We start from the raw sequence: 26,083 nt of genomic DNA, 5'->3' as shown, positions 1-26,083 counted from the left end.
AACACATTGGATCAGATTCAGGCTGTATACACCGGCATGCTTACCATAATTCCCCACTCCCAGACCTGTGTCAGGCATCACTGGTCAACCATGACACATTTCCTTTGATCCCTGACAGTTTCCGGATCCTTCTAAACCCAGAGTTCTAGTGACCACCCTGGGTAGACTGGAGTAGGCAAATGAATTGAAATCTACCTGCCATCATTGAACCAGGTGTCAGCTGTTATGGGCAGCCTGAGGTGAGAGGGTGAGGGTTGGAAAGCTGAGCAGTAGTTATTAGAGGTATTAAGCACTGAGTACTTCACCATTCAGCTGAGATTTTTTTTTTCTTTTTCTCAAATTCACTGACATGAGGAAGTATGTGACGACTCAAAACTATGGGAGGAATCATATCTAAAATCCTGGTGGATAGGTCCAAATCGATGGTGTCATAGGAGGTGTGGTCAGCTTGGCTCTATGCCTAAGGTTCAAACCACCTGTTAACTTCTCTTTGAAGCTGTTCTAATAGAAGTAGGCAGAATAATCAAGCTCCCATCTCAGTTCTCTCGGCACTGGGTTGAGATGTGGTCATCTGTGTTATGGTTTATGGAAGGGGATATACAAACCTCTTCCTGGTGGACTGCAGACTCCTCAGAGTCAGGGATGAGGCCCTCCTTATCTCTTGGATTCATGGCCTGATTCCACAACCAGCAGGCTGTTACTTAGCCTCTCTCTGCAGCAGTTCTTGAATTATAAGAAGGAGAGTAAAACAGTATGTATTTCAGGCATTTGTCATGCCCATCAAATGACACCATTGAAGTAAGTGCTTAAAAGACCACCCAGAATATTGCTGTCATTGTTTAGTACTTGTAAAGTCCTGGCTTAACACCATGCCGGTGAACAATAGGTGTCAACATATATTGGCTGGTTTGGTTTTTAAATGACCATTGGAGGTGGAGGTGAGATTTCACCCTTGGGGTGACTGATCCAAGGGCCAGCAGGGAAACAAATAGGACAGGATCTGTCCTATAAGATTGTGGGGAATGGTACAGTGCAGAGTTAGTAAAGGGTCCTGAATCACCCACCTCCAAGGCCACCAGAAACCACTGAAGAGGGTCAGAGGGCAGACAAGGAAACTAGTCAGCTTCCTGAGCTTAGGAGAGATTTTTAACTAGGCTTTTCCACTTTTTAAAGCATCTTCTCTAATCATGAACATAGTTTGGTGCTGGCACATTTTTATTTCATTGTGTCCTCAAACAAGCTCAAGGCAGTATCACCCCCTACATCATTAATGAGAAGCTGTGGCCCAGAAAGGTTATGTGACCTGCCTAAGAACACACAGTTTTTGAGAGGCAGAGCTTGGCTGAGACTTTAACCTTCCTTTTCTTTCTCTCCTTTCTAGAAATATTTCAAGTTTAAGTTTCCCAACAAGCTTGTTCTTTTCTTTTCTCTTTTATATTGGGGATTGAACCCAGGGCACTTTACCACTGAGCTACATCCCCAGTTATTTTTTATTTTGAGACAGGATCTCACTAAGTTGCTGAGGGTCTTGCTAAATTGCTGAGACTGGCCTCAAACTAATGATCCTCATGCCTCAGCCTGCCCAGTTGCTGGGATTATAGGCATGCACCACTACACTCGGCTTTAGTAGTTTTTTTTTTTTTCCTAAACAGCATGGAGAAAAAGCAATTTTATCAATTCATTGATACCAACAAGGATTTGGTAAGTGACTTTTATCTTCCCCAAATCCTCCCCATGTCAAATGTTAGATTTATTCCATGGCTACAAGAAAACCATAACGTGGAAATGAGCAAAAATATTCCCACAAAAGGAGTTTTTGAAGCATGCCTGGTGTGACTATTGACAAAGAGGATAGGAACAGCATATAATGCTTAATGAAACGTATAAAGGAAAGAACTGGGCTTTTATTCGAAACACGATCTACATTTTGCTGCCAAATAAAATAAAACAAGTATGAAACAGGCACAAACCACTGTTGGACGTGTTTCCCAAATGACTTGGACATAATGTGAAACCAGGAATTTATATGTTGCTCTAAAAAAAAAGGAATATGTACCTTCTATGTGTACATGGCTTTTAGTTTTCTTTTCCATGGTGGGGATAGATTTGCAAAGGACCATTATCCATTCATCTTCTAGTTCTCCTAGAGACCAGGCACACAATAGACCCATTTTCTACTGCTATACCCCATCGTGACCTGAATGAGTGGTCTGGGTGGCCATGTTTGCACACTTGAGAACCCCCACACTCCCCATGCTATGGCTTCCACTGATTAAGACAATCTGGTCCCAAGGGGAGCCATAGCCTGGTTAAAACAACCAGAGCCCTTCTTTTAGGAGTTTTAAATCCCAAAGAGGAGCATTCCAGTTGGTATAAATACTTGAATGGGAGAAAATGGAGACAGGGGCTAAATTAGCTATATTGTGCCATGTCCCAAATGAGCACTCAGAAAGAAGGGAGAAGAAGGGAGAGAGAGGAGAGAGAGAGAGAGAGAGAGAGAGAGAGAGAGAGAGAGAGAGAGAGAGAGAGAACGAACAAAAACAGAGTAGATGCACAAAGGGAGTTTTGCTTTGTTTGGGCTGCCGTAATGAAATAACTTTTGACAGCTAATTTATAAATAATAGAAATTTATTTCTATAGTTTTAGAGTCCTGGGCATCCAAGTTGAAGACTAGCAGATTTACTCTCTGGAGAGGACTCTACCTCACATATCTTCTTCTAGCGCTCTTACATGGCAAGTGAAGTAGCTGCCTTTAATCCTTGATCACCTCCTAGAGGCCTCACCTCTTAATACAAGGGTTTGGTTTCAGGATCCTTTGTGGATACCAAAATCTTTGGATGCTTAAGTCTTTGATATAAAATGGCATAGTGTTTGCATATAACCTACACACATCCTCTCATATACTTTAAATCATTTCTAGATTACAAATAATACCTAACAAAATGCAAATACCATGTAAATAGATTGTTCTATTTAGGAAATAAGGATAAGAAAAAAGTCTGTATATGTTCATTACAGACTTTTTTTTCCCCCAAGTATTTTGTATCCATGGTTTATTGAATCTGCAGACGTAGAACCCATGGATTTAGAGGGTCAGCTGTACTATTACATTGGCAATTAAGCTTCAGCATATGAATTTGGGTGGATATCTCCAGAGCATGGCAACAGGGGAATGAAAGCATGAGATGATATGATAAACAACTTGAAAAATAGAAGGAATGGTTTCCAAACTCCAGATTCAGGCCCTGGCTATGAGGTCTGGCAGAACTTCTTACTCCAAGATGCCTAAGAGGCTCCTGTGTTATGGCAGAGGGGGTACTCTATCTCTAGGATAAACTGTTCATGAAAGAATCTTACTTCTTTCTTGGGCTTTGAGTGGTTTTTGGCTCCTTATGTCTAAAGAAGATGTGATAACTGACATATAGGTTGGTGGTTGTTAGTTTCAACATCAGACAATGTTCTTAATTGGGGTTCATGGAGTTCTCTTGACTCCTCCAAGTTATATGCAATTTTAAATGTATATGTCAATGGCTGTTTTGTGTGTGTGTGTGTGTGTGTGTGTGTGTGAGAGAGAGAGAGAGAGAGAGAGAGAGAGAGAGAGAAAGAGAGAGAATTTGCTTTCAATCATTTTCACACAGGTTTATCCCCACCCACCCCTATTCCCACCAAATTTATGCTTTAAGGGGAACCAAAGATTCTTCACCTGGATTCACTACTCACTCAACTCCAAGAAAAAAGAGTTCTGCCATGAGTCATGGTGAGTGAGGTGGCATTTTCATATGATAAGGAAAAAGATAATTGTTCTGCGTGGGAGTCCTGGCCCTTTGGGCTTGTCCTCAGCTGCTGTGTTTCTCTCACTTGGTGAGAGGGTTAGCAATACTGTTAACCCTTTAGTACTTCCCGCTCCTGAGATGGCATCACCCTATTTGAGGAGATGTGGAGTCTCTAAGACAAAAGATTATGGTAGCAGAAAGCTTCCAATCACTTGATGGGCACTAGCTGATAAAAATACCTGGGCAATTTTATTTCTATTGTAACTTCACAAAATGGGAAATTAATTCCAACTTGGGAAGCTGAGGCACAGTTTGCAAATTCAAGGCCAGCCTCAGCCATTTAGTGAGGCCCTAAACAACTGAAGGAGACCCTATCTCAAAATAAAAAATACATAGGGCTGGGGATGTAGCTCATTGGCAACGTGTCTCTGGGTTCAATCCCGAACCCCCTCCCCCCTCCACAAAAAGAGATGAAAATAAACATAATTAAAATAATAACAGAGACCATCCACTGAGAACTTGTTTTATGTTAAGTAACTAAAGTATATATTATCTATTATCTCATTAATCCTCTACTACCACCTGAAGTTGGACACAATGTCATCTCCCTTTATGGATTAAGAAACTAAACCTTGGTGAGGATAAAGAACAAATACAAGTTCACCTGACAGGTGTCTTACTGGATATGATGACTAAATCACCATTTGTTTGCTTCAGGCATTCCTATCATAAGCTACAAAGTGTGGTCAAGATGTCAAAGGAATGGCATTTGTGCGGATTTCTCTTAGAGTCAGAAAAAACAATCTTCAGTTTCTACACCCAATAAATAATGCATACTAATATCTACCTCCTACTACCTCAGCGGTGAGACCTCTTCAACAGTATACACACACGTTCCCCAAAGACAAAAACTTGAACTTAGTGTTGTCTTACATTTCAGATTCTTAGGGGCTTATAGTGACATACATTTTTTTAGAGGAATGAAAATCCAAATTTGTTACTCCCTACTGAGCCAGCAAAAGGAAGAAATTAAAGTTTCAATAATACCCTTCACTAGTCTCAATTTTCTTTTCATTAACTAGTAGAATTATGGTTTAAAATAACTAAGGACTAATATAGAGTTACTAACATATTATGTTACTAAGTAAATATAAATAATTATATAACTATATAATTAAAATTAGTGAAATTTAATTATTTAATATACAAATAGAGAGGTCTTTTTTTCAGACACAAGGATAGCCTTTTTTTTTTTTTAAGAGAGAGGTGAGAGAGAGAATTTTTAATATTTATTTTTTAGTTTTCAGCGGACACAACATCTTTGTATGTGGTGCTGAGGATCGAACCCAGGCCGCACGCATGCCAGGTGAGCGCGTTACCACTTGAGCCACATCCCCAGCCCCAAGGATAGTCTTTTGACTGAAATGCATTAACTTATATAAAATACTTATGACCAGCATCCTAATTTTTTTTTTCATCTTACTAACAACTGGTGAAACTTTGTCATGGAATGAATTTTGTGAACTCTTGCTATTAGAAGGTTTTGATTAAGCTACAATTAAAGAGACAGAAATTTGCTTTATTTAAAAAATATTATTGTGGGGGCTGGGGCTGGGGCTCAGTGGTAGAGTGCCTGCCTTGCACATGTGAGGCACTGGGTTTGAAATCCTCAGCATCACATAAAAACGAATAAATGAAGATGTTGTTTCCATCTACAACTAAAAAAAATATATATTTAAAAATGTTATTGTTTTTCACTAATTGTGTGAAGTTTTAACTTTTGAACCCTTAGGGTTCTGCTCTGAGATATTGCTTAGAGGCAAAGAAATTGGGAACACTCAGTCATTGCCAGGCATTACTATCTGAGACATATTTATTCAATCCAACCTCAAGGACATCAAAATAGACAATTTTAGCTCTTTATCTTTGTGTGGTTCATGCAATTCTTGATTATCAAGCATAAAATGTTAATTTCAATCTCCAATAAATAACTAAACTCAGAGATATTAGCCCCTGCAATTAATATCTATCCCAACTAACCATATGTCTCTGGATATAGTTGGAGAAGAATTTCAGCTATCTAGGACTCATGAGATCTCGGCTCCAGCTGGGACTTCAAATCATGTTTTCAGAACACAAAGAACACTTGATAAAGTTGGAGAGAAATATTTTTCGAAGATATGTCACCAGGCAGCTTGGGAGTAATTTAACAGAACCATCCTACAGGGTATAAATTCAACCTTTGATCTCTGAAATAAAGGTCAGCAAATTTGTTTTTACTCTCCATAGCTTATAATCAATTCAATGTCTGGGTAAATCAGTTTCTAAAGAAGAGGCTGTGTTTGCAGACAAGTGATACTTTTTACCCTCCAATTTTTAGCCGTTTAACTCTCTCCTTCTCTGAATTAAATTCTAATGCTCCTCTCAACTTTGTGTGTGTGTGTGTGTGTGTGTGTGTGTGTGTGTGGTGGGGGAAATGTGTTGATGGGAGTACCTAAAAACTTAAAATGCAGTGTTTCAGAAGGGGGAAAATACCATAGTATTGTCTGCAGAAGAAATAAGAGCCCAACAAGATGCTTTATTTTTTTTTCCTTCAAAGAGTTGTAGACAAAAGACTTGTTTTTATCTGTCACTTCACCTGACACCTTCTTGCTAATCCATGCTTTAAACCATGGTTGGCCCATGATTTAAATGGTTTTGATTTAGCTCATGGGCCCACGGACTGTTTTTGTAAATAAAGTTTTATTGGAACATGCTCATTCACGTAGGTGTCATTTTTAGCTGCTTTTGTGTTATGAAAAGTTGAGTAGTTGCAACAGAGAGGCTATGGCCCACAGAGCCTAACATTTACCAGCTGCTGTTTACTGAAAATGTTTGTTGGCTACTGATTTAAATCAAAGAAAGGTGCCTGGAGAAGAGACATTGTAAAAAGACATGCTCAGCCCAGATACAGCAATGGCTGATGGGTAAAGGAGAGTGAATCCTGGTTTTAATCCAAATTTTCATTTGTAGAAACAGAGTCTTAGAATAATATTAAGCAGATGAAAAGAATAGTTGGGGATAAAGAAATAATAACCAAGTTGACTTCTCTGCTTCTCCAGCAGCCTATCTAATAAAAGTAGGCCACGGTAGAGATGAACCCTGAATCCTTGGCTAAGTTCAGTTGTTTGGGAACGAGTTCCTTCTCTGCAGCGGATGTGTGGTCAAAGTTCATCATCAGTGCACGTACAGAGAGAGCACAGCATGTGTTATTCTGTGTGGGGACCAGCACTGGCCTGTCAATGGAATAACTAATTTAGTTAAAGGACATAGGCAAACAGTGGGGGTGGGGATCAAGAACCAAGAAAAGGAGTAATTTTAACCCTTTCTGGGCATGTATTTCATTTTTAAATAACGTGGATTCTGTTTAAGGAATGCCTATAGAATTTAAACCCAAAGAGTGAAATGCAGTCTGTACCAGTCCTTGCCAGTCATCTTACATGGACAGCTGCCAGGAGGCTGATGTGCAAAGGCAATCATCGCACGCATGGTTATTTCAGTCTTAGACGCTCGTCATCCCTTGAAATTGCTCCACACCAGGGATTCCAAATTCCAGCCTTTGCTTGCTTGTCTCTGAAGTCAAGTGCGTGGGCCGATGAGAGTGGGCTCCCTCAACTTCCCCTCTAACTCAGGCTGCCGGGCATTCCTCCTGAGTCTGGAGTTTTACTCCTTTCTTAGATGAAGGGCAAGGGCTCATGGCTTATGTGTTGCCGTATCTTCTGTTCTCTTTAGGACATTGCTTTATCATCCTCAGGTTCTTCCTTTATAGTGGCTCTTTCAGTTTTCCTAATAAACATGCTTGGATTTCATCCACCACAAAAATTTAAAATTCAAGAACAAAACCAAAAATCTCCTTTTCTCAACTTTGTTACACTCTTTAGCCTCTTTCCTCCCCGCCCTTCACTCTATATTAGTAAGAATAGAACTAGGTTTTGCTGTGATAACAAACAACACTCATACCTCAGTGACTTACTGAGAGTTCTTGTGCATGGCCATGGAAGATGAGGGACTTTCCTTGAGAGTAGCTCTCCTCTATTCAGTAGACCCTCAGTCGTCAACAGCCTTCAATCTTTGGCTGTCTTATCTATGTGCAGGGCCTCCTCTTTGATCACTATGACAAAGAGAGATTAAAAGGATAGGCATGGACTTTTTACTATTTCAGCCCAGAAAAATTTTACTAAGGAACTGCCACATGGCTCTTCCAAAATGCAAGTGCATTGAGAAGAAACATCTTCCATGTGACCGCCAGAGGAGCAGGACCAGATACTGGTAAACAGAGTGATGTTTTCCACAGCTATCATCCTTCTGCAAGAAGGTCCCATTACTTCATCGATGCTGCTCAATGCTCTCTTCCACTCACATCTCCTATCTGGCTTTCGTTAACACTACTCCACTCCACTAAAACTAGATTTGTTTCTGTTTAATCTTCTCCCTATGAGGACCATGTAGTTTTTCTCTACCTAACCACATCTTTGTAATTTCCTACTTTGTTTCTTTGTGGAATTTGATGCGGACTTTAACACCTTTCTTTTTGAATCCTCTTCTTGGTCTATGCTATGGTTTGGATTAATGTCCTCCGTGCCCATGTGTTAAAGGCTTGATCTCCAACCCTTGGCTCTGCTGGGAATGTGGAACCTAGTGGGAGGTCTTTAGGTCTTTGAGAGGTGCAGCCTCAAAGGGGACCATGGGATCCTAGTCCCTTCCTCTTCCTTTAATTCACTTCTAGGCCATGAGGTGAATGGTCTGCTCCACCACCTGATCCCCACCATAATGTGCTGCCTTGCCACAGGCCCCAAAGCCACAGAACCCATTGATCATAGGTTGAAACCTCCAAACTGTGAGCCAAAGTAAACCTCTCTTATTTTTGATTGTCTCTGATATTTGTTATAGTGACAGAAACTTGACCTTAGTTTGCATGGCAGCATTTGAAGCATTTTTAGCTCCCCCCCATCTCCTTCACTGATTTCCATTTCTTCCTGCTAATGTAGAGTCCAGTTAACTAAGACTTTTCTCTGCATTCTCTATGCATTTCCCCTTTGACTTCAGACTTCATCTCTGAGCATGCAACTCCCCAATCCATCAATCCATCAATCCACCCATTTAACACTTTCTTCAGATCTAGAATTTTGCTTTCTTTCTCTCAGATTATACTTGTGCTTTTAAACTGATATGAATTCATAGCCTCTGAAAACCGGATGTTCTTCTGACTTAACAATTACAGTTGATGGAAGTGTATCAGAATACCCTGGACATAAGCCGTAGAGTACCCCAACTCAAGTGGGTTAAAAAATTAATTTACTATTAATTATAGTGAGTAGTTGAGGTGCTTCTTTCAGCTCAGTCCTACTGTGAATCTCAGTTCTACCTACAATTTATCCTCCCTTTCTCTTTTTACAAAAGTTCTACCCATTTCTTGAGACATCTTAGGAAATAGTAGCTAATAGTAATAGTATCCCATTTGTTCCTCACAAGAGATCTATGAAAGCCATACATATAACTGGAGTGTCCTTTATCTGAAATGTTTAGGATCAGGATTTTGGATTTTTTAGATTTTGAAAGGTTTTCATATATATCTTGCGGATGGGACTCAATTCTGAACATGGAGTTCATTTATTTTTCATATACAATTTAACCACATAGCTAAAGGTAATTTTCCACGATATTTTTAGTTTGCCTGTGTTTTGACAGCGACCCATCACATGCAGTCAAGTGTGAAATTTTCCTCTTGTGACTTCATGTAGGCACTCAGAAAGTTTCAGCTTTTGGATTTTCAGATTAGGCATGCTCCATCTGTCTTCCCGTTTGAAAAATGAGAAAACCGTGGCTAAGTATGTTGCCTATGATGACAAAGCCTAGGGGTGGTAAAGCCAGGACTCACCTCCTTTCAGTTGGATTCTTGTGTGCAAACATATCCTGGAAACCCTTGGGGATCCCATCTTCCTTCTCTCTTTCCCCTTCTCCAACTGCCAACCCCACCCTCACTGATTGCAATCTCACCCTCCTTTGCAACCAGCTCGTGTTTTCCTCATCTCTTTCTTATGTAGCTTCTCATATGCTGCTATAGGCCTTGTTCAAAGGGAGAGAAAGGAATTACTATTTACTAAATGATTACAGTGGCTCTTATAATAATTTATGCTCTTGTTTTTGCTTTCTTTCTTGTCTGTCCTGGGTCATACATTAAGGTATAGCCATGCATCTTTCTCCTTTTGTGTGTCTGGTGGCTCCCAGCCTAGCAGGTGCAGTGGTGTTGTTTGGCCAGATGGTTCCTGAGGGTCTGGCTGGGATGAGAAAATGGAAATCTCAAGAAATAAAGAATTCTGTACTTGGGAGGCACAAAGACCTGAGTATGAGTCTTAGCTCCTCAGTGTATGCAGCTGTATGAGCTGGAATGAGTGAGGGGCTTAACTACACCTCTGTGGACCAAATTTCGTCCCCCTCCCAGTACCCCAAATTTGTATGTTGAAGACCTAACCTTTCAATGGAATGTGACTACATTTGGAAATAAGTCCTGGAAGAGGTAATTAAGTTCAAGTAGGTCGCTAGAACTGGCGATCCCTAGTATATTATGCCTGGGCTCCTTAAGGGAAGAAGAGGGTAGGACATAGACACATTTTTATATAGACAAAAAGTCACATGAAGACACACTGTAAGCCAAGGAGTGAGGTCTTGAAGAAGCAACTCTGCCAACACCTTGATCTCTCGACTCCTGGTCTCTGGAACCATGAGGAAACAAGTTTCTGTTGCTTATGCCACCCAGTCTGTAGGATTTTGTTATGGCAACCTCTGAGTCTCAGTCATATCAACTGTAAAATGGGTTTGCTGGATTATTTCATGGAGTGAAATTCTCAGCACAGGGCCAGGTAATCACTTGTACATAATCAGCCAGTGACAATTTCCCTGTAAGGCAGTACAACTGGGAACAAGCATGTCAGGGTTGCTAGGGGCTGAAACCCCTGAATGGTGGTAAATAAGCAAGTTGAGACTGGCCTAAAGAGTGCCAGAAGCTACAAATGGGCTGATTCCAAGATCAAGTACCAGGAGCCAGGGAGGCAAGTTGTGACTCTATCTCCAAATCACATAAAGCCTGGGGGTTGATTAGCTCCATTTGAATCTTGTGTCCACCTTTCCACCCCTGTCTTGGTCAAGGGGATCTGATGATCTGATGGGTTTAAGCCTAGATTACCTGGGCCTCAGTTGAACTTGAACCACCAAAGGAGGTTTGAGGGGAGGGAACCTGAACAATCACCAGAAAAATGGCACCCAGACAACTGCCCCAAACATGTGGCCTCCATGCCCATGTAGACAAGGATTCCCATAGACACACAGTCCAGACATTCTCTTTTTGTCTCCATCTACTCCTTCTTCTCTCCTGCTTCCTCCTACTTCTTAAAGTAGCCTTCTGACTATGGGTAAATTTTTGGTGACCTAATCCCAGCCCATTGGTAATCGGATGATCGGCTTTGGAGGTCATCAGCTCACCAGGCTGCTGCAGGATGGAACAAGACCAGGTCCTCAGGAGTGGGGGTGATGGAGCCATCTTTCAACCAAGCTATCCCTTCCTCGAATCCAAGGACTTAATAATCTTCTAGAACCTGTGTTCCTGTGTTTCCAAGTCTCAGACAGACTCAATTCTAAGTGTCACCTGTGATGTGTGACAATAAAGAGAAAAATAATGTGTTTGTGTGTGTATATATACCCTTGGTACCATGAATTGATCCCAGGGGTGCTTTACTACTGAGCCACATCCCTTCCTTTTTTTTTTTTTTTTTTTTTTTTTTTTTAATTTTGAGACAGTGTCTTGCTAAGTTGCTTAGGGACTCACTGAATTGCTGAGGCTGGCTTTGAATTTGCGTTCCTCCTGCTTCAGCCTCCCAAGTCGCTGGGATTACAGGTGTTTGCCACCATGTCTGACCAGACTAATATTAAAAGAGTATCGCTGGGTATGGGGGCACATGCCTGTATTCCCAACAGCTCAGAAGGCCAAGGCAGGAAGATCAGGAGATCAAAGCCAATCTCAGCAATTTAGCAAGGCGCAAAGCAACTTAGAGAGATCTTGTCTCTAAATAAAATATAAAAAGGGCTGGGGATGTGGCTCAGTGGCTGAGTGTCCTTGGGTTTGATCCCAGTACAAAAAAAAAAAAAGTATCAATTATGTGCCAGATACTGAGACAAGTACTGCCTGCTTCAATCTTAAGTCACTCCATGCAATTCCATGAGCCCCTCATTTTACGGATGCAGAAATTGAGGGCCAGAGAAGTTAAGCAACTTATCTGATGTTTCTCAGGCAGGATGTAGCAGAGTTGAAATCCCAAACCAGGACTACTTGATTTAATCTCCTTACTCTTTATCATTAAGCCCACCACCACGCCTTCATAGTTGGCAGGCCAAATTGGGCTGTGGTCTGCAAACAATTAGCAAAAGCAGTTATCCAGCAAATCCAAGAAACAGTGAAAGTGGAGGGGAAAAATATCTTTAAAGAGAAAACTTTTTTACTCCTCAGCTGGTTAAGAGAGAACATTTTGTCACAGGCTGCGGAGGGCAGGGAAGGGGCAGACTGTTCACTGAATGTTCATTCTCCCAATTGTTATTCTATGACATGGAGCTCACACTCCAGGGAAAATGTAGAGCCTGAGTTGAAATGTCGTCCAAAGCCATTCAGCTAGGGCTTTAAAAGAAGCTTTTGTTGGTGGAAATCTCTTCACTGTCCTGACTTTCTCTGGGATTAGGTTTGCCTGGTAAAATAAAGGATGACCAGTTAAATTTGAATTTCAGATAAAAAAAAAATGTTTTCATGGGACATACTTACACTGAAACTTACTGCACGGGACATACTTACACGGAAACATTTTGCATTACTTATCTGAAATTCAAGTTCAATGAGGCATCCCATGTTTTCATTTGCCAAATCTGGCAACCTGTCTGGACTTCGAGAAGAGGCCAGTTCCCCTCTATCTTGCCGTCCAAACAGAATTGCCAGGTTATTTTATTCCTGTGAAGAAAGCAGGATGTCAGCATATATTCTGGAAGCTGCAGGCTTATACTTGCTCTACCTTGTTCTTTTAAGGAAAAAAAATTTTTTTAAAGATGTGGGCTTTGTAAATAATAATAGCAATAATAATAATCCTCTCTGGATCTGGGAAATGTCTTGAGGGTTTGGGGGGAATCAACTTTCCACTAAATTTCCTGGAAACTGGTCAGTACAATTTGTATTTAATAAAGTGCAGCAAGCTTTGCCGCCACAGCATCTTGTGAGAGCATCCCACAGAGGAAGTGGGAGACAGTCGTGACCTCCCCAGAGCGGATGCCCCTCCCTGGGGATTAAGATTGAATTCCAAGCTCTGCAAGACCAAATGACAGTGGAGGATTGGGTGCAGGGGAAGGAGAAGGAAGGGTCAAGAAGGACACGAGAAGGGACCAGGAAGGGATAGGGAGGAGGCATCAGTGCAAATGCAAGGACATTTGCCCCCTTTGCAATGCTCCCCAGTTTCCCTCTCATCTTTAAGCCTGAAAGCACATTCCTGGCATTGACTCTTCACCCCTTCACTGCCCTTGGTTGCTGGTGCGGTGATTTTTGGCCATTTTCTGCAGAGATGGGCCTTTCCAGGGAGTGCCCATCTAAGGAGCAGCAGGCCAGCTGTCAGACAGAGAAGACTCTTCAAAAGGGAAGACACCCTGGGAGGGCAAGTATTTGCCAAGTAACTGAGTGTCCCTGTGTTTGCAGGTGTTTAGTGTATGTTTGTGGGTGTGCACAGCAGTGAATACAAGGACCTATTGTGTCCTGTACTCCAAAGCTGGCTGAGGGCCTGGTAGCCAGGGAGGGTCACAATTCACTGCAACTCAACACACTTTTATTGAGCTTCTTAAATTCAACACCCTGTGCTCAGCCTGTAGGAAATATAAAGATAAGGCTGATCCCTGTTTTTCAAGGGCCTTAAAATCTAATAGGGGATAAAGCAAAGAGATAGTAATAAAACAGGCAGAGCCAGGTAAGTATCATCTGGGGGGCAAGAACAAATGTTTTTAAGGCTTGATACAGCAAGAAAATGTTTGTTTACGAGGAGAGATCAAGAAAGACCTAATGGGGGAGGTGGCATTCATGATAAGTCTTGCAGAATGAGTGACATTTCAGTAGGCTGGGCATGGAGGAGAGGACATATTTGACAGTTGTGTTTTATGGGGTTCACATAGAAATAAATTCATCTCTAACATAGATCCAAAATAAATTCCACTAATGATAAACATGGTCAAACCAGAGGTGATATCCAATTTTATAATTTTATTATAAGCTTTCCTCCTAAGAGCCTCGGTGGGAATCAGTGACTACAGCTAAAACAAAACCAAAGTCACATGCCAAACATTGGGTGGTGTGATTTACATATAATATCTTATTTAATATGAATGCATGGCAGCTTCCTGGATAATATTGTGATCTCAACTGCAGCATTATAAATGTGTTTATATTAATTTATCAATGCACCCCATCTACCCATCCACCCAGATTCAGGAATTTTTCCATTGGTATCACAGAGCAATTAATCTACTACTAGTTTCCCTCCAAATTCTTTCCATTGATTTTTGTCACTGTGTGGATTCAGTAAAAATGATCAATATGTACCAATATTTCTCTTGATTCATCTGGTAAAATTATTGCATATGTGGAATCCTATTGTACTAAATTTCACTATAACACAGGTTTTGGATTGGGGGGTCATGTGCTATTTCAGGTCTTGTTATAACTGTGGGCTGCTGTAAACATAATACATTTACTTAATTAAGAAGTTATATGTAGTAAGTTTTTGCTACTCTCTGCTTACTGTCTACCTCTTTAGAAATCTTTGGTCTTTGAGTAGAATATTTATGTGATGATTGATAGTAAACAATTATGTCACATGTTTGATGTATTATGTTAAAAACCTAAGATACGGCAAGGTTTCTAGAATACTCTGAGGAACCTGTGGTGTACCATTGTTTGATAAGGGTTGGGTTTTGTTTAACCGTATCATCAAGTTCCGGAGAAGAAAAAGTCCTGTCTCCTTTAAGAAAGAGGTGGAGGCTTTGGCGCCTGTAAAAACTGTTGGCACACTTCTTGTCATAGAAACCACTTTCCAAGTCAAGGAAGTCTTGATCAAGGAGGAGGAGGTTGAGTTCTGAGCTGGCTTTATTGGGGCCTAAGTAACCATTTCCTGATTTAGAAAGAAGGTCACAGGGAAACACTATTTTATAGGTCTTGATGGTTTAGCCTTTTTAGCTAAGTCTCAAGGGATGGAAAGAGTTTCTTTAACCTGCCGGCGAAAGGAAAGTTTACTCTTGAAGACAGCCCTCAGACATAATGAGGAGGGTGGTGCCCCAGTAAGGGCTGCTCCACACAGACGCTGGCCAAGGAGGCAGCAGTTTGGGTCAGACTCTACCGAGTCCTCAAACAATTCCTTCTTCTCTTCCCACTTCAGGTTCTTCACACAGTAAGTGGCACTGTGCATTGATTTCATAAAGCTGATATAATAAGTCACTTCATCCGCAAAAAAGCATTGAGCACTTATCATACAAGTACCAGCCCTGTGCAAATAAAATAAACAGCCCCCACCTTGATAGAGTGATGCACAGAGGGAGGTGATGCCTGCAGAGTCCAGGGCAAGGACCACTAAATGATGTGGTCTAGCTAGTGGCCTAGCTGTGACCAGAACCAGCATCTACAGATGCCCATCTCCCAGGCTTCCTTCTTGAAGAGCATCCCCACTGAAGGTGCCACTAAGTTACAAAACTACTTAGAAGGTCTCTAATTTAGAAAGACTGAGTTTTTCTTAGACTTGGAAGTCAGAGTTGGGTAAAGTGGTTATTGATAACCAAGTCTTATGAGAGAAAGATCCTCAAATTATATTTCTGGGGATGATTTTCTTTTCTTTTAAATATACTATATTGACATTTTTAATATGTTCATATCTGTATTAATAAACAGTTAAATCACATATATAGACACTTTAATAGAGTTTCTTCTTTTACTTTTTAAAAATTTTCTTTCTTCCTTCCTTCAGTACAAAAAAGCATCATAGGCTAGATCTTGTACAACATCTTCCCTTATCTTGGGGGGATTCATCTGAAGACCCCCAGTGGATACTTGAAATTGCAGATAATACCAAACTCTCTATATACTGTGCTTTTCTCCACATTTATATACCTTTGATATAGTTTGATTTATAAATTAGGTCCAGTCAGAGACTGACAACAGTAACTAATAATAAAATAAGTATAACAATATATTTAATAAAAATTATGTGAATGCAGTCTCCCTCTTCTCTCTCTTAGGCACACGCATGCGTGTGCATGTGCACGCGCGCACACGCGCGCACACACACACACACACACACACCCCTCAAAAAGAGTTAAGACAAATATTAGTATTTTGGGACCACAGGACTGTAAGTAACTAAATACACAAAAGTGAACCGTGGGGAAGGGGTAATACTCTACTCTGAAAAGACTAATTACTTCATCTACAAAGATGAAGTAATTATAATTAAGACTGCTCCATCTACTATAGAAACAGCTGTCATGAGGCCTATTAGGAATTAGCCAACATCTCCATCAAGCAACAGAAAATATCACGGCCATGTTGCAATATATGTGGTGATAATATTTATGTACTTGCTATCTTATCTTACTGCATAAATATTTAAGTACTGGTGTCCAAAACTACCTTGAAATCACAGAAAAAGATTTTTTAAAATAATATATCTTCTAAGTATAGGAAAGTAGCAGAGAATGGTACTTTTTGTGTATTGCAAGCTTAGCTACCATATGATACAAACCAAACTGTACTTCTAATGTCCATGGTCAACAATTACTTAGTATTTGCTTTGAGCAAGAATCCTGGATCATGAAAGACACCCCCCCTCATATAAGAAAATACATAATATGACAAAATTCTTCCCTTTGAGAATTTATTTAGAGATAATAAAAAGTTAATAGACAATTTAAAGCCAAGTGACATTTGTGTCCTCCCCATCCCCAAATAATAAAGAGGGGAGTTTTAAGAAGACCTTTTGATAAAGGTTGTTCTTCAAACACAGGCAGGGTTTGGCTAATTCATATTCTCAAACTTGCATAATGGCAAACGAGACAAATGTCTTCCCAACAACATCAGCTGTCCGGTGGTACATAGCAGACTGTATTTCTCACATTTATCAGCTAACAAATTAAACAGTCAACAAGCATTTCTTGACTATCTGCTTTGTACAAGAACCAATGCTGGATTTTAAAAATTTGTTTCTTAATTTTTGGACTTAATGAATTTCAGAACATATGTGTTAAATATTTGAGGGTAGATTTGCAACCTCTGTAATGAGGGAGAAGCGGAATCCAATTCCTTAGAGTCAGCCTCCTCCCCAGGGCCCCCTGGGCTTCAGAGGTTTTGCATCGGGTACCTTCCACAGCACAGATGAAGCAAGTACAAGCATTTAAAAGCCCCAAGTGTAAGGATGATGGCATTCTGTTGGACTGGTCTCTGATCAAAGGAATTTTGCTTCCACATAAAGGAGAAGTTGAGGCTCAGAAGGGACTACTTTGGTAAACTTTAAAGCAAGCAAAGTTCCCTCTATCGGGTGGAGGACTTAGTTTGGTTTTAGAAGAAACTCCATGCACAATAACCTGGTAATTTCCAAGGTGAAAATACGGCTTTGCTCTTTGTTCATTTCCTGGTCTACAAGATCTCAGACATGAATTAAGAGTTTTGTGCATTGAGAAGGACAGATTATGGGGCACCCATGTTTTACGAGGCTGGGAGTAAATTACACAAAGTCCCACAGACGGAGAAAAGAAGATGTTGGGAAATATCGTTTTCTGGTTAAAGCTCGGAGATTGCAAAGGTTTTCTTAGCTCCATGGAATTTCTCTAACTGCCTGGGGATTTCTAGGTTTCTAAGAAGCTTGAGGTGGCTGTTAACCTAATTCACAGTTGAAGGGAGCCAAGACAGCCTTGTATGCCAGCCATGTGGTAGGATGTCCTCTTAAAAGTCTCTTTAAACTCAGGCATGTAAGGGAACCCTTCTTTTCTGAGCTAGGGCCCCTTCTGAAACTGGGTCAATGGCTCTCATCCTCATCTTCCTGCCTGCTTTGCTGAAGCACAGTGTAAGCAAATAAATATCAATGAATTGCTTAATGATTTTCATAAGGCTTCATCTTTTCAAGGCAAGGGGCTCTCCTGAAATCTTTGATCTGCTCTGTATGAATCTGTTTTCCAAATGGCCAGCACATGTCGAGGCCTGCTGTCCTCTGGGTTACAGGAAGACGCCTTTGATGGGTTAACCGCAGAGTAACTGAACTCTTTTCAAGTGCCTTTCAAAAGTTCCTTTGTCCTGCTGTGGATCTTGCCACTTGGATTGGATCAGCAGAAGACTGTTCCTGGCAAAGGGTTCTAGTACATTCTCCTTCTGATATGAGTTTGGTCCCTGGGTAATGCCATCTGAAATCTGATGTCCCAGAGGTTGAAGTGTAAGCACCAGGCAATTATGAAATGGACACCCAAACTCTAGATGGGCCACTCAGACTTTTTTAGCATTCCTTATTTTCAACCATTTTGAAGAATACTGGTCTTATTATTACCAAAGCCTCTCCATAGATGCCTGATGCTGCCTTCAGTGGATATTACTGCTTTGGAAGAGTCCTACAGTTGAGTCCATTCTTTTCTCAGCCCGAGTGGAAATGTTTAGTCAGTTAATTTCTTGATGGTGTACACATTTATTTGCTTGCACTGTGCTTATGTAATAAAATAACGATTTGGTGTGGTTTGTTTCTATAGATTATAATACATATTCAAGCTACAGCATAGTGGATGGGACATCCATGGATGTTATTAAGTTGAGAGGGAAATTGGAGAAATGAAGGAGGAAGAAGAAAAAGGCAATTTTGGAAGTTGCAGCAGGTGGACCCAGGGCCTTGGGCACATTGGAATCAGTGAGGACTGAAATATTATGTTTTGCTATATATAAAATTAAACATTTGGTGAACAAAAACTTAACTTCAATGCAAAAATGTAATAACTACCCATAAATACTTAATGAAATATATGATAGAGCAAAATTTAAGAAGACAAAAAAGTAGAAATGTCTTTTTCTCTTTGCTGTGTTTTCAACGTTAGAAGTAAGTACTTTTATCCTGATTGTTACCATTATTGGGCACTACTTATGTCTATGTAATCTTTATTTGAAGTAACCTTTATTTTTTCGTATTTCTTTGATTCCGGGTATCCCAAAACTTCCTCTCCTTACAGATCCATATACTAAGCAAACTACTGGTAGCTTTGGACTACTTACTCAAACCTTTATTGAGTGGCTACTCTGCCAGGCTCAGTGCTAGTCTGGCCTTTGAAAGCTGCAGGGTATCCGCACTGACCCCTTTTCCCCTCTCTCTTTCTTGATATCGATATACCCAGTGATTGCAAAAGCTTAACTCTAGGCTGCTGCCACTCAGTTCTCTTTAACAGTTTTTTCACCCCTCATGCAAGAAAGCCCTGCTAATTTCAGACAAATCTTCAAACTGTTTTTTCTATTTTTATTTAAATGAATTACCATCCAAACAGCCACCTAGTCCAGAAAGCTGAGAGTCATAATAGTCTCCTTTGTCTTTATTACAACCATCCTCCCACAGCTAGTCAATCACCAGGCTCTGCCAATCTTCCCTTAGTTGTCACTGAAATCCGCTCTCTCCTCTGTTGCCACCTTGGGGACTTTTTTCCAGCTTTCGACACCTCTCATTGCCTACCTGGCTTTGCTACGATGACCTCTTCCTAATTATTCCCTTCGCTTCCACTCCCATTCCTCCTTTAAGCTATTCATTTCCTTTTTCATATAAAGCTTAGATTATTTTTACCCAAATTAAAATTTAATAATTAATAAGCCATGGAGCTATGATTCAAACCAGTTGGCAAAAGAAAAAAAAAGAAAATTTTTTTAGCTGTGCATGGTGGCACACGACTGTAAATCTCAGTGGCTCAGGAGGCTGAGGCAGGAGGATCGTGAGTTCAAAGCCATTCTCGGTAACTTAGCAAGGCGCTAAGCAACTCGTGAGACCCTGTCTCTAAATAAAATACAAAATAGGGCTGGGGATGTGGCTCAGTGGTTGAGTGTCCCTGAGTTCAATACCTGGTATGAAAACAAATTTTTTTCTTAATCACAAGTAGGTACAGAATTTTATTAAATATTTTCCATTGTCTATGTGGTATGTCAATGTGATAACTTACATAATTGATTTTTCAAAGTTAAACAATTCTTGAATGCCATATGATATTTATCTTATGATATTTGTTCATGGTCACTTTGGATCACTTACTAATATTTAACATTCTTGTATCTCTGCCCATAAGCAAGATTGATCATTCTGTCCTTATCTGACTTTGTAAAATATTATGATATTTACATAATATTAAAGGTTATTATATTTTCCTTTGATTTGTTTTTGGTTTTTGTTTTGGTACCAGGAATTGAACCCAGGGGTACTTAGCCACTAAGCTGCACTCCCAGCCCTTTTTATTTTTTATCTTGCTTAGTTGCTGAGGCTAGCCTCTAACTTGCAATTCTCCTGCCTTAGCCTCCCGAGTTGCTGAGCCTGACTCCTTTGATTTGGGGGAAAAAAATCATTGTCTCTAAAATTTCTGGAGCTAGTAATCCTTTATGACATATTTTTCACTATTGATTTAATTCCCCCCTTTCTCTTTTAAGTTTGATATGGTCCTTTTTTTCCCTTCATTTTTATTTACTTCTTTTTATGTGGTGCTGAGAATGGAACCCAGGGCCTCATGCATGTGAGGCAAGTGCTCTACCACTGAGCCACAACCCCAGCCCTAATTTCCCCCTTTCCTTGTTATAGGTTTACTGAGTGTCAGTTTCTTCTCAACTTAACTTTCACAATTTATGCTTTCTAAAAATTGTACAGTATATCCAAGATTTCAAATATATGGACCTAATGTTGTTCATGTGATTCTCTTAAGATTTTTAAATATTTACTTTTTCTGTTTCACTGTCCCTTTTCATATCTGGAACTATTTATTTCTTCCTCCTTAAAAAAAAAAAAGCAATTATGCTGGGAGTTTGTCTATTTAATTACTTTTTGGAAACAACCAGCTTTTCATTTTGTTGATCAGATGACCAACTATTCGTACACCACAGAAGCAACTTTTCAGAAACTCATGTCTGGTTTTAAAACCAGAGGGTGGCTCCTCGCACACACAACCTCCTAGCAACTTCACTACTCGGTTTCTCCCCACACTTATCCTGTGCTGTCCCCTGCAACAGCTTTAGATTCTTCTTAAGCCCAAACGTCAACCTGTTTCGTGCTCCTTGTTTTTCTTACAGACTTCTCCTTTCTTCCATTACCCACTTGGCTGAAGTTTTTAAATTCTAGGTCCGGTTTTCCTCTTTGTGGGGGTTTCCCACCCCATCCCTTCTCTCTCACTGTCTTGGGGGTCATGACTTCCTTCTCTGTGCTGGTTTTGTGCCTCCCACACATTCCTACTTCTTCATCCCTCATTATGTTTTGGTTACATGTCTCCCTCCCCTCCTGGATGGTGAGCGTCAGTGCCTTCTATTTTTTCACATCTGTATTCCTGGAACTAATTTTTTTCTTTTTTCTTTTTGCGGGAGGGATTGAACTCAGGAGGTATTTAACCACTGAGCCACATTCCCAGCCCTTTATTTATTTTTATTTTTATTTTGAGACAGGGTCTTGCTAAGTTGCTGAGCCTGGCTTTGAACTTGTGATCCTCCTGCCTCAGCTTCCAGAGTCACTGAGATTACAGGTGTGCTCCGTGCCCAGCAGTACTCCTAGAACTTTTAATTTATTTCTCCTATCCCCATATCTTTCCTTTTTCAAAAAGGAAAAGCAAAAAATAGAGAAACAATTACACTATGTCCCTCTCTATTTTAAGAAAGGCTGGCATACAACCTCTCCAACTAAGATGCTGACTGAATTAACTTCTGTCTCCCTGCCTTGTCAATATGCACTTAGCATTGAATCACATGTTTGCTAACATCTGTAAATTGTCAAATTTTAAAGCCAATATTCTCTTCTTATAAGGTCTAAACTACTTTATATCTGGATATATCAATGCATTTTAAATACCAGACCAGATTTTAATCAGGTTATGTAACTTCTCATAGAGTTTATTTATAAACTTATGCACTATTTAATCATGACCCATACAAACACATCTTAGAATCTTTATCTTTGGGAACAATATTGTAAGTAGGTAATTTAAAGAAACCTCCATTTTAGCTCATAGTTGTTTTTATCTGGAAGCTTAAATTTACAACAATCGACCTACATATGAACATATAAAACAAGATGCTATTTATAAGCTGAATGGTTGTGAAACCCAGAGGGAGTTAGGAAAGCTGAGTTTGAGTCTCAGTTCTACTTACACCTCAAGCAGGACTTTAATCCTAGTAAATCTCATTAGTAAAATAGTGATAATGACTTCTGACCCTCTAGGTTTTGTAAGGACTAAATCATACACTGTGGAAAAATGCCTTGCATGGTGCAGGAACTTAGCAGATACTATTTTTAAAATTTTATTTTATTTTATATTTTTAAGACAGAGTCCTGCTAAGTTGGCCAGCTGGCCTTGAACTCGTGATCCTCCTGCCTCGGCCGAGGAGACAGAATTACAGGTGTGCACCACCACACTCAGCAATACTCACTAAATTTAAATTTAACTTGCACGATGGGAAATCACAAATATGCCTGTGTTGAAAATAATAAACTCATATTAGAAGATTATTACTGAGGCATTTGATGTCAGCCTAAAGAAAATCCCATTTTTCTTGGCTCTGCTTGCTTTCTGAACTTCTTGGCCTGGAACAATATCCTCTGCCAATTCACTTTATTTTCATTGTTTTAGTTAAAGAACAATTATTCAGACACTGAGATTTGGGAATCTTGAGTTCCATTTTGAGCAAGCACATCCCAATGACCTTGGACAATCAATGGAACATTTTTTTTTTTTTGGATATTTTTTGCATATCCCCAAAGGCAAAAGCCTTAGACTTATTCCTTTCTGTCTGCTCAGCACTAACTTGGCAATGCTTGTTATCCCAAATCAGGACATCAATGTTTTAATTCACAAGGAAAAATCCAATTCATGTAACATCTTTATCCCTCTATGAACTGTGGGGGAAAGGGAAGTAGCTGAGCCTAAGTGTCCAGCCCAAAGCATTAGCCAATAGCCCTTTAAAGTAATCATTTCTCTGCAAAGCCAGCAGCTCTCTGTCCACCTCATTTTGCTGTTGGAAAGAAAAACCTTTTCTGTACTCTCTGCCTCCACCTGAACTGCATGGTAATTGAAAGTCATTTTGCTTTTCGAATCATCCTCAGTGGCTACGTGCACATTACCCATCCACTCCACTGTCTAAATGAGGGGTTGAGGAAAAGTCCCCAAGGGAAGCGTGAATAGCCAGCAGCTGCATTTGGCTAGGCCATCTGAACTACAGCCTGCACCTTGGCCCAACCCCAGGACTGATAAAGCCCTCGCTAAGCTTTAGATTTCCCCAGATTTGTGTGCAAAATGCGAAGACTGGTTTCATCTGTCCTGCAGGACTCTCTCCATGTTTTTTGGGCTTGTTAACCTGTTTTGTGCAAGAAGAGAACGTGGGTGGGGAGCCCTGGGCCTGCTCTGAGGTCTGCAGGCTTCCAGCCTGCCTCGAGGTGTCCAGCAAATGCTGACCTATATTCCAGTGACACACACCAGATCTGAGTAGGACATAACTGCCCAGGGCGCCGCCCACCCCCTCCTTCTCCTCCTCCTTTCTCAGCCAAGAGGGCAGGCAGATCTGTACACCAAGTTCTCTCTTGTCAGCCTGATGGCGTGACAGGGTGCAGGGGGGGTTTATTAGGAGGTAAACCCACCACGGCTTGAACCTCTGGGCCACACCACACTGTCTTCTCTCCAGGAAGAGCAGCAGTAACCAAAAGGATGCAGAGAAGTCGATTTCTTGGGTTTGATCACATTTTTTTTTCCCTCCCAACCATTGTTTTTGGAAGGCTTTGCTGTGTTTCTTTAGAGTAGGCAGATGGCAGGATCCTGGAGGTGTAAAACAGCTACAAAAAACAAGATGATTCAAACAGAAGGAATATGTATAAACCCTGCTGGATCATCTCAATATTAATCAAGAGAGTTGGCGCTCCCCCTCCCTTTGCAGGATGTTTAAAGTTTTCGTGCTATTTTTTTTTTCTTTTTAGGACACCATGTATAAATGGGCCATTTTTTGAGGGCTTGGCTGGGAAAACTGGTGTCATTTTGGCACTCTGCTTACTTTGAGGACAAGCCCAATTGGAGACATCAGGGCAAGACCACTCCCTTTGAGTAGACAAGGGACATGGAGACCCCATAGAGGAAAGGCAGAGCTGAGAGCCCGGGATGGTGCCATCCAAAGTACGGGAACAGTGCCTAAGAGAGATAATTTCAAGTTGAGTTGTGGTTTACCGCAGTGTCCTCGTGATCGGTGGAGTGGTCAGATGTCAGGGGTGACTGAAAAAAAGTTCATTTTCCCACAGTGGCAAGAGAGAAAGAGAGAGACAGAGAGAGAGAAGGAAAAAAAAAAAAAAAAAACAGCTTTGCCCATAAGAAACAAATAGTTCTCCATCTGAGAGTTTGGCTGGACCAGGCTTGGAAATGGACCATCTTCCATGTGACTTTTGTGAAGTAAGCTGGATAAGCGGCAGCAGTTGTTCCTTTTTGATTAGCGAATCATCTTAAGCCCTGCCCTCTTTTTTCCCTAATGATCACAAATAATCTTTAGTGGAGCAATGGCTCAGCCCTACTGTGCAGTCAATCCTGAAGATCTGGAAGCAAGGGTCATGTGTTTGTTATTATGGAACTTGTGGGGAAATGTGAGTGAGACAGAAGGATCTCAGAGACCCTGTGCTTTGAGCTTAGGATCATAGCACTCATCAAGTGTGCTAGACCTTCCTGATTCAACGTACTGTGCCACTTGGCCTTATGGTGGCGGCTGTGGAACCATCTTTTCAGGCTGCGTAAGTGCAGGAGAACTCCAGGATCTAAAGAGTTAAAGTGTCACTGCAATGGGGAAAATGGCTTCACCACAACTTTATCTTGAGCTTGCCTAGTTATGTATTACTCTGAGTGTGTGTATGCGTGTGTGTGTGTGTGTGTGTGTGTGTGTGTGTGTTTCTTTTTAAATACTATTCTCTTTCATTAACTCATATCCTAAAATGTCTTTACAGTTTCGCTAGCAGGTCTCCCTGGTTCACCACTGGAAATGGAACAGGGTGCTTTATTCCATCACATATGCCAGAAAAGCACTGCAAATCTCCAAGGCGAAAAAGGAACATCAAATCACTGATTGGAAGACCAAAAGCTTCACACACCAGGCAACCCCAAATCCCACTGTCCTGCTGCCTTTCCTTTCTGTTCATCTTTTCATTCCTAATGCATGAATCCCAACCTGATCTCCCCATCTCACTGATCCTGGAGCACCTTGAGCAATTCAGTGGCTGTGAAATCTCCTGCCGACTTTGTTTTGGCTGGAATTGCAGCCCGCATGTGGGAGAATTAAGCAAAAAACGTCACAGAGCTAATAGTATGCCTCTGTGCGGTGGTAGGCAGATCAGTAGAAAAAGGTGACATCATGGATAATTCCAGCACTTCAGGTCTGCAGTGCAAAGCGGCTTCCTTGCTACACATCAGAGTCAGAACCTGGATTTGAGACAAAAACAACTCTCCCTTCTCATAAATATCTGCTCTGGGGCTCAAAAATATTCTAAGTGCAATGGCTCAGAAATGGTCCCTTTCCCTTGGAGACCCATCTGATTTTCCAAATCCAATCACAAACTTTTTAATAGCATGTCATGAACCTCTCAGCTCATTATTTTTCTTCAAAGCCTTCCAGTTTGCCAGCTTAGAGCCTGTGAAGTGTTGTTTGATGATGTGCTGCACCATAAATAAGCACATAGGACATGCTAAAATCCATCCTTCACTAGTTCTGGCTTTCCCACCAGGAATACTGCCATACAATCAGGAATGTGTGATTTGCAGCAATTGCTCTGAATTGAGAGTTTTTTTTTTTTTTTTAAAACACATCCAGTGTGTAATGTAGGTAATATAACAGATTTATCATGTTTATATAAATCCCATGTTTTTTCTTTCTGTTCCTTCGCCTTTCCTCTCCGCCCTCTCATGGCTAGGATATTGGAAGCAAGGAAAGCAGGAATATAGACAGATCCTTTAAAATAGCAATCTCAGCTTTAACCATTCCTGACTGCAGGAAA

At 40.7% G+C, this 26,083-nt stretch overlaps 1 protein-coding gene across 2 annotated transcripts in view; it reads right to left on the bottom strand.

Annotated features, from left to right (window-relative positions):
- Rnls (renalase, FAD dependent amine oxidase) overlaps positions 1-26,083 on the bottom strand; it is a 430,557-nt gene that overhangs the window by 42,362 nt on the left and 362,112 nt on the right. The window contains exon 7 of one of the 2 annotated variants that reach the window (XM_026408976.2): positions 12,752-12,801. The exons of the other annotated variant lie outside the window; for it this stretch is intronic. Within the exon in view, the coding sequence (XP_026264761.1) occupies positions 12,796-12,801 (6 nt within the window). The 3' untranslated portion in view covers positions 12,752-12,795. Of the gene's footprint in view, positions 1-12,751; positions 12,802-26,083 lie in introns of those variants that run through there. 2 annotated transcript variants of the gene reach the window in all.

This window comes from Urocitellus parryii, chromosome 5, assembly GCF_045843805.1.
Source record: "Urocitellus parryii isolate mUroPar1 chromosome 5, mUroPar1.hap1, whole genome shotgun sequence".
In the NCBI taxonomy this organism is placed as follows: Eukaryota; Metazoa; Chordata; class Mammalia; order Rodentia; family Sciuridae; genus Urocitellus; species Urocitellus parryii.
The sequence above is the reverse complement of the archived record's forward strand: the minus strand, read 5'-3'. Positions and strand labels throughout refer to the sequence as shown.